Source organism: Misgurnus anguillicaudatus, chromosome 1 (assembly GCF_027580225.2).
Source record: "Misgurnus anguillicaudatus chromosome 1, ASM2758022v2, whole genome shotgun sequence".
Classification (NCBI taxonomy): Eukaryota; Metazoa; Chordata; class Actinopteri; order Cypriniformes; family Cobitidae; genus Misgurnus; species Misgurnus anguillicaudatus.
In genome coordinates this window covers 19,295,292-19,308,161 of record NC_073337.2, presented here as the reverse complement: position 1 = coordinate 19,308,161, position 12,870 = coordinate 19,295,292, and the positions used below count along the sequence as shown (strand labels likewise).

General features: G+C 37.5%; 1 protein-coding gene across 5 annotated transcripts in view; it reads right to left on the bottom strand.

The window, feature by feature from the left end:
• The window catches only part of cacna2d4a (calcium channel, voltage-dependent, alpha 2/delta subunit 4a), a 63,133-nt gene that overhangs the window by 37,428 nt on the left and 12,835 nt on the right, over positions 1–12,870 (bottom strand). For 4 of the 5 annotated variants that reach the window (XR_008639918.2, XM_055189809.2, XM_055189808.2 and 1 more), the window contains exons 8-27: positions 11,380–11,530; positions 11,205–11,279; positions 10,991–11,084; positions 10,805–10,914; positions 10,650–10,728; positions 10,207–10,340; positions 10,092–10,109; positions 9,455–9,532; positions 7,420–7,500; positions 7,204–7,278; positions 7,023–7,109; positions 6,766–6,837; positions 6,590–6,651; positions 3,304–3,371; positions 3,165–3,210; positions 2,804–2,901; positions 2,485–2,578; positions 2,289–2,381; positions 1,844–1,974; positions 703–774 (exon numbers count right to left, since the gene is read on the bottom strand). Coding sequence is in view for 4 of the 5 variants with exons in the window: in XM_055189809.2 (XP_055045784.1) it covers positions 703–774; positions 1,844–1,974; positions 2,289–2,381; positions 2,485–2,578; positions 2,804–2,901; positions 3,165–3,210; positions 3,304–3,371; positions 6,590–6,651; positions 6,766–6,837; positions 7,023–7,109; positions 7,204–7,278; positions 7,420–7,500; positions 9,455–9,532; positions 10,092–10,109; positions 10,207–10,340; positions 10,650–10,728; positions 10,805–10,914; positions 10,991–11,084; positions 11,205–11,279; positions 11,380–11,530 (1,718 nt within the window). In the remaining variant the exon portion in view is untranslated. The remainder of the gene's footprint in view (positions 1–702; positions 775–1,843; positions 1,975–2,288; positions 2,382–2,484; positions 2,579–2,803; positions 2,902–3,164; positions 3,211–3,303; positions 3,372–6,589; positions 6,652–6,765; positions 6,838–7,022; positions 7,110–7,203; positions 7,279–7,419; positions 7,501–9,454; positions 9,533–10,091; positions 10,110–10,206; positions 10,341–10,649; positions 10,729–10,804; positions 10,915–10,990; positions 11,085–11,204; positions 11,280–11,379; positions 11,531–12,870) is intronic. The other variant, XM_055189807.2, reaches the window with a different exon arrangement.

Below are 12,870 nucleotides of genomic sequence, written 5' to 3'. Positions count from 1 at the left end.
GATGATGTTTTTATTACCTTTCTGGACATGGACAGTATACCCTACGTAGATTTTCAATGAAGGGTTAACGAGCTCTCGGACTTAATCTAAAACATCCTAAACTGTGTTTCGAAGATGAACGGAGGTCTTACGATGTTTGAAACGACATGAGGGTGAGTCATTAATGAAATTATTTTCATTTTTGTGTGAACTATCCCTTTAAAAGTAGCCCTGTGTCTGTCTATATTTATCACAAATATTTATTTAATTCTGGTACAGTGACTGATTTGCCGGTGCCTTTATTTAGGGATGTGTGGAAAGGATTTATATTTTATCTGGTTTCAACATTGTATCTCAGGATAGTAGCTAGAAGGCTTTGGGCCTCCATGTGATGTCATCGGCTTCTCAGAATCTTACATGGCATTTACAGTCAAGATTATTTAAAAATAAATAAATAATCACTTCCTTAGTAAAAATGCAATAATACATCACAAACCATCATAAAACAAAACGCACAAGCATTAGGAAATAGTTAGACCATGTTTAAGTATTTTCCTAGTGTTTAGAGAGATTAAATACATGGTTACACATCCATACATGGGCATATCTACTGTATGCATGCTCTTAACAGAAAAAAAATGACTCAGTGGGTGGTTTTATCTCAGCACTAACGAATGAAGCACAAAAAAGATTTGTCGATAAAGAAAACAAGGAAAGTCCTACCTCCAGCTATTGCTGTTTTCTTGTTCACACTGACAGTAACAGACGTGACAGCAATCACAAATGTGTTGTCCGCTGTAGAAAAAAAATGTAACATGACATGCACACAATAAAAACTGTGAAACTCACTTTTATACTACTCTGCATCCAAAAATGGCTACTTTCCTGTTACCTAGTATGCACTATGAATAGCAAAATTGAAATACGTACTATAGAAAGTATGAATACTAAGTGTTCTTTTCAAATTCGAAATATTGATAATATAAAAAACATCGAATTGTGAACAGGTATAAGATTAGATGGTGTATACACTGTAAAAATTCCTTGTTGCACTTAGATTTTTCAGTTTAATCGACTTGAATTTACAATCCATTTCAAGTTCTTGACTAGTCAGGAGTGACTATAAATTGTAAAAATAAAGTTAAATTATTTTTATAATTTATAGCAACTTTAATTAAACGTATAATTAAAAGCGCAACAATTTTTACAGTGTAGGCACCAAGAATTTATAGCTTAATTATACTTTTATATTGTTCAGTAGACATATGTCAGTGGTTCTCAAACTTTTTGATGTACAAGTCCAGACCCCCCCCCCACGTAGGGTGCATCCCTTCGCACCCCCTCAAAGTCTCTAACCTACCATTTTTATTAAACAAAACATATTAAATTATACAATGTTGTGCTGTTCATGATAAATTTGTTTTTTATATGTCATAAAACTGGACCCCCCCGGCACCATCTCGCGCCCCCCAGTGTCATATGTCAACATGGAACGTAAAATGACATCCTTACCAAAACCCAACTCTTAACCCTAACATTAGGTGACAATAGTTTAAAAAGCATACGAAAAAAATAGTATAAACCAATACTTAAAGTGACATCCTAGTGCAAACAGCAAATCTAACCCCAAACCGAAGCGAGTAACCAATGCGTGAAACTGACACGAAAAAAAAAGTCGTGGCACGGACACGTAAAATGGCGGAAATACGTGACAAATACGATACGAGAAAAATGAGCAAAATATTTCGTGACTATTTCACGTAATTTGTGAGATCATGTTGCATACTGTAGTTTATTGAGAAAGTACAGTATGCAAACTTGGACAAAACCACCTTTATGATGATGTCTACAGGGTGCAGTTTACCTCGTGTGTTGTCTTCTGTAGGGACGTAATACAGAAATCGTCCAGCTGGATATTCCGCTGCACGTCGATACCAAACGGGGAAATGGTCCAGAGTAAAAAGATTCTCCTTATCTGACGGTAATAAGAATTTCCTGCATAAAATGATGATATTATGTGTAACTAATATTTTTGTGTCCAGTATGTTTTGGCCCTAAAGCATTCCTGCAGACCCATTGTGAGTATTTTGACTACAGCAATGATGTATCTTATAAGAATTATTCATAATACATATTCCTATTTTTGGTTATGCTATTCTATTCATAGTCTGTTTATTTCCAAACCTATTTTGCTGAATGTATTTTAGGAAATGTATTGATTGATGTTCGGAAATCCTATAACAACAGCTAGTCTATGCTGTTCAAGGCTGAGATCCAGACACTAAGATATCATGATTACAGTCACTCACTTTGCCACACGTTTCTCTACGCCGGCATATCTGATGATCCTCATGAGACCAGAGCGCGTGCCCAGGAATGCCGTCTCTACACCCCCATCAATACTGAATGACGCAGACGTGCAAAGGAATAAGAAAGGTCACGCTCAAAAGCACATTACACTAATGAAACCCGTCTGTGACGCTGTATGTGGGCGGGAAAGCGTACCCGGAGGCGTTGAGCAGCAGTGCAGTCCAGTACGCTTCCATAGGAGCTGTGACCACTGCGTCAAAAAGAGTCTGCTGCAAGAGCCTTTCATCACCTGCAGAGCAAACACAGGCATCTTTTCATACAGTAGGAAATGATTATGTAAACATGTATATACCATATATTGTTTTGTTGTGATTATTCAATCTTTGTCAATATTTTATTACTTATAGATCTAAACTGATCTGATTATATTAATTTGGTCAAGTGCTATCAGATTGTGATTCACCAAAATCACAATAACGTCATGTGTAAAAGGACCTCTACAGACATAACTTACACTCCAAGTCCGGTTCTTTTCCCGTCAGGTACCGAACCACAGCCTGAAATTGTGTAAGCTTGCGATGATGTGGATCAATGTCAGTCTCGCAGTATGTCCTAAAATGTCACTCAAATGCCAAACATACCACAAAACATTAGGGTAGCATTTTAACTTTAACCCCAACTGCTGAGCACACTCTTAGAAAAAAAGTACAAGGTACAAAAGTTCTTACCTTTTAAAAAATACAGTTTTGTTCCTCAAATGTACACATTGTTACCACTTACATACCTCATTAAAGGTACATATCTGTACCAAAATGGTAGGACCTTTTTAAAAGGTAGCTTTTAAGACCTAATTTCTGAGAGTGCATAACACCCACCATTCATTAGCAATAGTGACATCAGATGCAGTTAGATCATGGAGCCCTGTAGACAGAAAAACAACACAGTAGAGAAGAAGAGTCAATACAGAAAATTATTGATTTTTACTTTGTAGGTAATAATGTGAATGATCTTTACCCTCTTCGACTGACACATTTCCAATGAAAACGTTCTTCCCATGACCTTTGGTAAGTACAATTCCAAGGCTGAAAATACCAATATAAATAAATAAATATATATATAGCGGGGAAAATAAGTATTTGACACATCAGCATTTTGATCAGTAAGGGGATTTCTAAGTGGTCTATTGACATAAAATATCCACCAGATGTAGCCACCAAGCCAAATATTGAATTCATACAAAGAAATCAGAACATTTAAGTATACACGTTGAGTCATAATAAATAAAGTGAAATGACACAGGGAATAAGTATTGAACACACTTTATTTAATACTTTGAAGAAAAGCCTTTGTTGGTGATTATAGCTTTTAGATGCCTCTTGTATGGAGAGACCAGTCGTCTGCATTGCTCAGGAGTTATTCTGGCCCATTCTTCCACACAAATGGTCTTTAAATCTTAAAGGTTCCTTGGGCCTCTTTTATGAACTTTAATCTTCAGTTCTCCCCATAAATTTGCTATGGGATTTAGGTCAGGTGATTGACTGACCACTTCATTGTTTCCTTGGCCTTGTGTTTGGGATCATTGTCTTGCTGAAATGTCCACCCTCTTTCATTTTCAGCTTTCTGGTAGATGGCAGTAGGTTTTTTATCCAGAATGTCCCGGTACATTTTTTTCATTCATCCTGCCTTCAATAATATAAAGTCTGCCAGTACCCCTTGCTGAAAAGCAACCCCAAACCATGATGCTTCCACCCACAAACTTAAGTGTTGGTATGGTGTTCTTGGGGTGGTGGGCAGTGCTATTTCTTCTCCAAACATGGTGTGTAGAATGACTGCCAAAAAGTTAAATTTTGCTTTCATCTGACCATACTATAGTCTCCCATCAATCCACAGGCTTCTCCAAATGCTCTTTCACAAACTTTAACGAGCCTCAACATGCTTTTTGTTCAGCAATGGAGTCTTGCGTGGTGAGCGTGCATTGCTTATAGTTTTCTTTGAAACAACAGTACCTGCTGATGCAAGGTCTTTCTGAAGTTCTGCCCCAGTGGTTCTTGGCTCTTGGAAAACTCTCCTGATTATTCTTTGGACTCCTCGGACAGGGATCTTACGTGGAGCACCTGATCGTGGCCGGTTTATGGCGAAGTGATGCTCTATCCATTTCTGGATAATGGCCCACACAGTGCTCACAGGAAAATTCAGCATTCTGGAAATGTGCCTATAACCATTCCCATCAAAATACTTTTCAACGATAATATTACGCAGATCTTGAGGGAGTTCTTTGCTTTTACCCATCATGAAGTCTTTCCTGTGTGCCTCCTGGGAAATGAGAATCCTTTATAGGCCATCAATTAGGACTAAATCAGCTGATATCAATTAGTACTGATAGGGGGCAGGGTTTCTCTCTCAATACTGACAGATTTCAGGTGATCTCCTGGCTTTCTATGCCATTTTGCACTTTGTTCTCTTCGTGTGTTCAGTACTTATTCCCTGTTTCATTTTACTTTATTTATTATGACCCAACTTGTATACTTAAATGTTCTGATTTCTTTGTATGAATTCAATATTTGGCTTGATAGCTACATCTGGTGGAAATAATGTGTCAATAGCCCACTTAGAAATCCCCTTACTGATACAAATGCTGATGTGTCAAATACCTATTTTCCCCGCTGTATACGTTATGCATACATTTATAATTTAGACCAGTGGTTCCCAACCTTTTTAGCCCTAAGTACCCCCACAGCCCTATCAGTAAGGCTCAAGTACCCCTTCATCGAAACTAAACCAAAGTTGTGTTTTAAAGACAAATAATTAGTAATTTTAATTAATTAATTAATTGTAAACATTAAAGTAAAAAGCACTGACTGATGAAGCATGTTTATTTCAACAAACCACTACCATTGCGATCAGTGTTTGCATTTTATCAGCTCATTTGCATTTTAAAAGACACACCCAAAAACGGCACATTTTGCTCAGACCTACAAAATGGCAATTTTAACATGCTATAATTAATTATCTGTAGGGTGTTTTGAGATAAAACTTCACATATGGACTCTGGGAACGCCAAAGACTTATTTTACAAATTTAAAAAAAATCATCATATGACCCCTTTAAGGGCCATTTTGGCGTTAAATAACGACTGAACTTACTAAAGACACGCAATAGATATTATGCTCTGAAAAGGTGTTATTTTTGCGACCTTATTGCATATGCATTTGTGAAAGTTTTCCTTTTAGAAGCAACATTAAAGCGAGGAGAGTATTACATTTTGCCAGAGGAACATACTTTAAAAAATATATATCGTTTGCCAAGCCATGTTTAATTTGCTGGTGAAAAGAGGAGGAGAAGTCACGAGGAGAAGTAAAATCAGGTATTTCAAAACTAATTTTACCCTTCATCTTTCGTCCTCCGGTTGTAGCCTACTTTTTCTTAGCTGGAATTTCACACTCCGCGGTCCGCATTTTCATTGCGATGTCCTGCCGAGGTCTCTTATTTGCGACCCTGTACTAATTTGCGCTGCTCTTAGTAGATTGCAGTGGTCATTAGAGAAATGTGCTTATGTCATTATTGTGCCTGTCTATTTTATGTGCGCCTTTGTAGTAAATCACACGCAAATTATCCACTCCGGCGCTTATTTGGAATTGAGCTCTCACGTCCTTTTTAGTAAATGTCCTAAATTTACTAAAATCTCAATTTAAGTTACTGATAATTAAAGTGTGCAAATAAGTTAAATTATTCTGTTCAAATATATAGAGAAACAAAATGTGTTAAGGCATTATCTATAAATACAAAAGACATCGGGACAAAATATGTTAAAACAAAATATGCCAAAACAATACAAAAGTTATTTTTGCATAATTTGAAAATGCAACGGCAGCGGGAATGAATATTATAACATTATTTAAACATTAATTATAGTTAATAAACTTTGTGTCTTTAGAAACTATTCAGGTTCATTAAAAATAGTCAGATCGTTCTAGAGTTGGACGTCGCTATTGCGTTTTGGATCATGCAGCGCATTTACTCTTGACGGCTAATTATATTAATGATAAGATTAAAATAAGTTGTCCGTTTTACAATGCTTTCCTCACAAAAATCAATCGTAGGTCAATGACTGGACAAACGAAAGACATTTTTATTAAAAGTAAATGAGATCAAAGCAAAATGTAAATCTTTTCGCGTACCCCCTGGAAACTCTTCACGTACCCCCTGGGGTATGCGTACCCCCGGTTGGGAATCACTGATTTAGACAATGAATTTATGAATTACAATGACTTTTTTATCAAGAATAATGAATGCTGTTCACCTGAATGGGGTTTCATTGATGGTAGTGTAGAAATATTCATTTTTAAGGAAAACCACTCTCCTCTAAGAAAGGAGGGCATCAGTGTGTTTTAGTATGACACAACTAGGTTATATATTGAATAAATCACACTAAAGTAAATTAATTCAAAGAATGTTAGAAGGGTCAAATTCACTCACTGCTTTGTCTACAGTTGCTCTGACATCCAGAGAGAGCGTCCCACTTTCTCCTTTCACCATTGCCGTTCTCAACTGAAAACACACACACCTTTCAGTAAACTGCAAATTGGTTGGTGAGAGGATTAGAAGTGTATAGAAAAATAAGCATAGGAAATATTAATAGCTCTGTTAAAAAAAATCTAATCACAACGTTCAAAGGAAAGTCCTCACCATGAAAAACAAATCTATGTGTTTATGTGTGGGTTTTTTTCACTCACAGCATCTTCTGTATCCTCCCACTCCACCTCTGACAGATCCACACTGTTATAGTTTGGCTTTGGTTTTAGCTTCTTACCTTCTTTATACTAACACAAGCAAGCAAACACATGAAATGTAGAAAACATCTATTTTACGATCTTAAATAGAGCAGGTTTTTAAATGGAACAGTGTGGTGCTCACCAGAGGTCGAAGGTCAGGGTGAGAGAGGATGTAACCATTGTTGGTGTTTAAGAATGCATAGCCGTGAACCCCAAGCTGTGCAAGGCACAGATTAAATCACAAATATTAAACAAACTACAAATGTTTATAAAATGTGCAAAAAGATACAGTCTATAAATGTGATCAGCTATAACAGATATCGGGATAGTATATGGAAAGATGATATGTCAAAGGCACCTTGTATCGAGGAGCCAATCTCATAAGCTCTTTCAATGGGACATCAGTGCCAACCACGCCAAGAAGGATGCCATGAGACAGCTAAACATACATACACACAGAGAGAGAGAGACAGATGATAAGGTAAGATGCATATTGTTTCCTGTCATTGGACAATTGTCTGTTGTAATGAGTCTGACTGCTAAGTGTAATAACAAAGTTAAGTTGTGTGTTCCTGTTAAATGCAGCAATGAATCATGTGAATTGCATTAAGAATGAATGAAATATTTCTCTCTTCCGTTTATAATTGCCAGCCATATGTGGGTACCACGGAGAAGAAAACCGGAACAGATGTTTGAAAGGAACGATGAGACTGTGAACAGTGGAAATCTCAGCAGCCTCTACAGAGCAGTCATTCATTTAATTTATCTCATTTAACCAGCACATATATCAAAACTGAAAAAATGTGAAAGACCGAAATATTTCATTTATAGGCGAATACATTTGAATTAAAAACAATTTAATCGTAAAATAATGTAATATTCACTCAAAATAGTTCACCCAAAAAGGAAAAGCTGTAGTAAAATTCCTATATAATATGTTTTTCCCTTATCATAGCAACTCATAAGCATACAATACTGCAGAAAAAAGGTACAAGATTTTTCACTGGGACAGTAGGCTACTTTTTAAAAGGGTCCTAATATGTAACATTTTGGTAAAGATATACATTTGAGGTACCCTCTAGGTACAAATGAGGTACCATATGCACCTTTATGGTACAAAGGTGTACTTTTTGAAAAGGTACCACTTCAGTGAACATGTATGCACTGAGTGTACAGTATTCATTTATGTATATTAATTCACTATAGTTAACACTAGATCACTACAGTATATTTAGTAATTACTATGTACAATATACTACAATTTACTTCAAAAAATGTTCATGTGGGTGCATGTTTAATATGAGGAACATTTTTACATTTCTGCAATCTATCAAGGTCATAATAAGCTAGACAGATAAGCTTTATCCTTATGACAATTTAAAGCTGTAGGGCTAAACATAACCACAGGGTAGTAACCATAGTAACTACAAATTTACCACAATTTTATAGTCTCGCTACACTAACAATATTTAACCATGATATTTGTAGTAAGAAAATAGTAATAAAATAATATTTAATACATCAAACAACGGTTACTACACTTTAACTATAAAAAATAGTTTGTTTTTTTCTGAGGGAATCCACAGCGAACTCTCGCGCTATTCTCATCTGTCACGCGAGAAAGCACTCGATGAAGCGCCGAACTAGTGATTTATTTTAATCATCCCACCTTTGTTAGGTAACGTTACACACGTATATATTGTGAAGATGTACCGGGATATGTGATAAAAATGTGTTTAGTGTGTTATGTAGCAAATATTTACCTGTAATGTTTACATTATGTCACGTGTATTCGGCGAGCTCCATAAATCGTCCTCGTGGAGTAAAACTATCTGATGTGTGCAGATTGACGCGGTACAACTACGCAGTTTTTTATTATGGTGTTTTATATATTGAAATGTATATTGTAAAAATGTATTTTAGAGAAACACAGCAGTAACACACATGTGAGATATTACAAATCTAATTCATACACATTGAATTGTCTTAACCTATAGACCCTTTTACTGTTTGTTCACAATGATGACGTGTCAACGTATGCGCGCGCAGTTTGGCAACGGAAGTCGGAAGTATGGCAAGAATCAGCAGTGAAGCAACACAGACAAAGTTATATTAGTCCAACCAAACGCAACAACCAGACATTTTGATGCTGGGAAACAGTTTTAATAAACTTTCTGAGTTGCTAACACGTTAGAACCACTGGGGAACATCACCACTTCTGTTGCCAAAATGCGCGCGCAGGCTATTTAATCCTGGGCTGTAAAATGATCTATTAGTTAGCTGTTAATAAATATTTTAACAGCCTTGTTAAGGTTTACAACAGCAAAAATACCCCCTGTGGTACAGTATGATGTTTTTATTTTCTGTGAAGTTTATATCAGATTAAAACTCACAGTTTCCTCTTTTTTGCTGAACACAGGCATGGCCAGAGAGGTCATCAGCAGCAAGCTCTCCGCTTGTGTGTTAAAAAGCTGAAAGACAAAGCAAGAAATGACATAACTGAAGGTAATTTCCAGGCAGACAACCCAAAGGTGAGACCTGCAGTCTGATAATCCTGTTAAGTGCAAATGTGGTACAGTAGGTGGAGTCTATTTCTTTTTGTTCTCATCGGTACCCAGATTTCCGGAAATTTGATAAAACTATCAGCTACCGAAAAGAGTGTAGTCCTTTGTTGTATTTAATTTAATACACATAAATCCATCCATTTTATTTCCTCCTACAATCAGTGAGGAAATGGGTGTAGGTTCAATGTGGGCTTCAAAGTCATTTAAAAAGACATCAGCAGTAGAAATGGAAAAATACAAAAATCATCTATTATAATACACATGATAATACAGACATGTACCGTAATAACAAAAATAACTGGTTAAAAAGTCTATTTACTAAAAATCTACCACAAATTTAACAATGACCTTGCTACATTAAACACGGTACATATATTACTAACTTTAAACTGCAGAAACATATAAATATACTGTGGTGTGTTTCTATTAAAAGATAATAAATATGCTCTGCTCTACTGGAGTTTACCTTAGCTGTACTGGGTAGCTGAAATAAGATGAGGCGAAAGAATGACCAACAGCATGGACAGAATAATGGAGGTACAGTATGGGACATTTGTGCAAAATGTAGGTAATCTGCTCACCACACTGTCCATGTAGGCCTCTGTCCAAATGATGTCATGATCATGATTGATGACCATTGGCCTGCTGAGCACATGAAGATATTCCATAACATTCTCCTGCACATCTGCTAAAGTAGAGATGTGCGTGTAGTAACCTACAGTACACAACAAAGACAAAAAAGTACTGTACAGTGAGCGTGGAGTTTTGGTCTTTAACCAGCAGAGGGCATCACTTTCACAATATTTCATTATTATTCTGTTGAAATTCTATTATAATAATTCTCACACAAAGCAAACAAAAAGCAAGGAAACATCATGTGTGTGAGTGTGTGTGTGTGTGTGTGTGTGTGTGTGTGTGTGTGTGTGTGTGTGTGTGTGTGTGTGTGTGTGTGTGTGTGTGTGTGTGTGTGTGACTAGCTAGGATAGATTCCCACAATTCAATGCCTGTATGAAGTGGATCTTACCCTTATTGTTGCAAGCAATCCATTTGACGTTGTCAGCAAACGTTAGCTCTCGTCCAATCAGATACGTGAACACTCGCACCTGTTTGGGAATGTTGTACATTATTCGATTTTCCAAGTGCATACGTTGTGACTGTATATGTGTATTTCTTTGGTACCTTGCGGTCTGGCCAGTTAAACTCCTCGAAAACCTGTTGAAAGTCTTCCATGGCCCCATCAGTTATCAACATTATTGCCTGGTTGCATAAACTACCCCTGCCCTCTGCTACTGCCTAAACACACACACACCCGGGATACTTTTAATAGAAGAATGTCTACACGGATATACACAGTCTCAAACATACTTGCCTCATTCAGGATCTTGAAAGATTCTTTCATGGCTTTCTTCACTTTGCCTTCACCTTTCACCTGCAACTCTTCCACCAACAGTTTGAAGTGCTACAAAGAGAAGAAGGAATGAAGGAAAGGGAGAAAAAAGGATGGTAGAAGAATGCAGAAAATATGAAGATCTCCACTGGGAACTAAATTCTTGTCTTGTACAAGCAGAGAAACTGTTACCTCGCGGTTGTCCAGGTCAGCCTGTACCAATGTGCCTTTAAAACAGGGCTCTACATATTGGACATAATCACTGTACTGGAGAGAATACAATTATTAATCATTACATTTGGACTAGCATTCAAATAGAGGAAGAAGTCATGAAGCCAAATGCTTCCTAAAGGATTTCTTTTCTTACTGCGATGACGTTGACAAAGTCGTTTTCGCCGAGCGTGTTTAAAATGGTGTTGATGGTATGTTTTGCAATAGTGAGCCTTAAACCCTTCATACTGCCACTTATGTCCACAGCGATGATGATATCTTTAGGAGACGTGGCAGCCTGGATGTACCTGAAAAATAGAAAAACTGAATAATGTTTTTAATGTTATTGGGGGTGGCACAGTTGCCTCACAGCAAGAAGGTCACTGGTTCGAGCCCCAGCTAGGGTGGAGTTTGAATGTTCTCCATGTGTCAGTGTGGGTTTACTTTGAGTACTCCGGTTTCCTCCCACAGGCCAAAAACATGCAAGTTAGGTGAATTGGAGATGCCAAATTGTGTCCCCAAACTGTGAGTTAATCAACTAGTTCTTGCCATGAATGTAGCCAAAGATGCTTGAATGACAAAGAAGAAAATGTTATTTTCTGCTTAATTTAAAGAGTAACTAAACCCGAAACCAACTTTTTTAGTTAATGATCTGTAAGAATGCTTTATTTGTGCTGTTCGTTGATTTGAGTAACTTTTTTGACTTTTGGGTATAAAGTGTTTCAATGCTACAATATTTGGTGTATGTTTGGTGAGTGCTGCCCTCTTCAGGTTGATCGGTGGCTACTGCAGTTGAATTTTCCTATTGAATGTTGCGGTACTACGTGACATAAGTGGTACGATGTGACGTAAGCAGGTTCAAGCTCAGCATGCCCTTGTTACTGTACAATCTCACCACACTCTTGGTATGAGCTCAGTTCATCCCCTCTATCTCCGTTGGGGTCTGCCCACTTTTCTTGCATTTTTCAAATATTGACAGTGGGTGGAGTCAGGCTCTGACCAGGGGTATAGTTACGCTTTAAAGCTCTATAAAAGTCCTTGACAAACAGTCACAACATTAATAATTCCTTGAACGGGTAATGGTGTGGAAAATCTCATCTGCATAATGCACAGGGTGTGAGGGTTAATGCTTCCCATTCACTTTTAATGGGTGACGTCAAGCGTTGGCAAACTAAATTGTGGATCCGTCAGCACAGCATCACTGCCGTTGCTCGCGGCAGAAGTTGAACATTTCTCAACTTTTCAAGCAGCGTGTGTATCAGCCAATCAGATCGCCTTATGCAAATAACCTACGCAGAGCCAGCCAGTTAATTTATGCAAGACCAGAGCATGTGTTGCGGCCACTGTGATTGGCTGTTGGCCACGCTTCAGACAAGCCTTCCGTCAAGTGTTAACGCTTTCTCACCATGTCAATGTACCGTAATGTTCTCATGCTGCGTTCACACCAGCCGCGGTAGAGGCGTCAAGCACGAGTGATTTCAATGTAAAGTCAATTTGAAGACCCGTTGACATGCGCCTGGAGGATTCTCAATTTTCGCAAGTTGAAAAATTTGAACTTTGGGGAAAAAACGCGCCGCGTTAACCAATCAGGAGCTTGCTCTAGTAGTGACGTAATTAAAGGAAGCGAGCGGAGTCGCAGAAGCCCCTC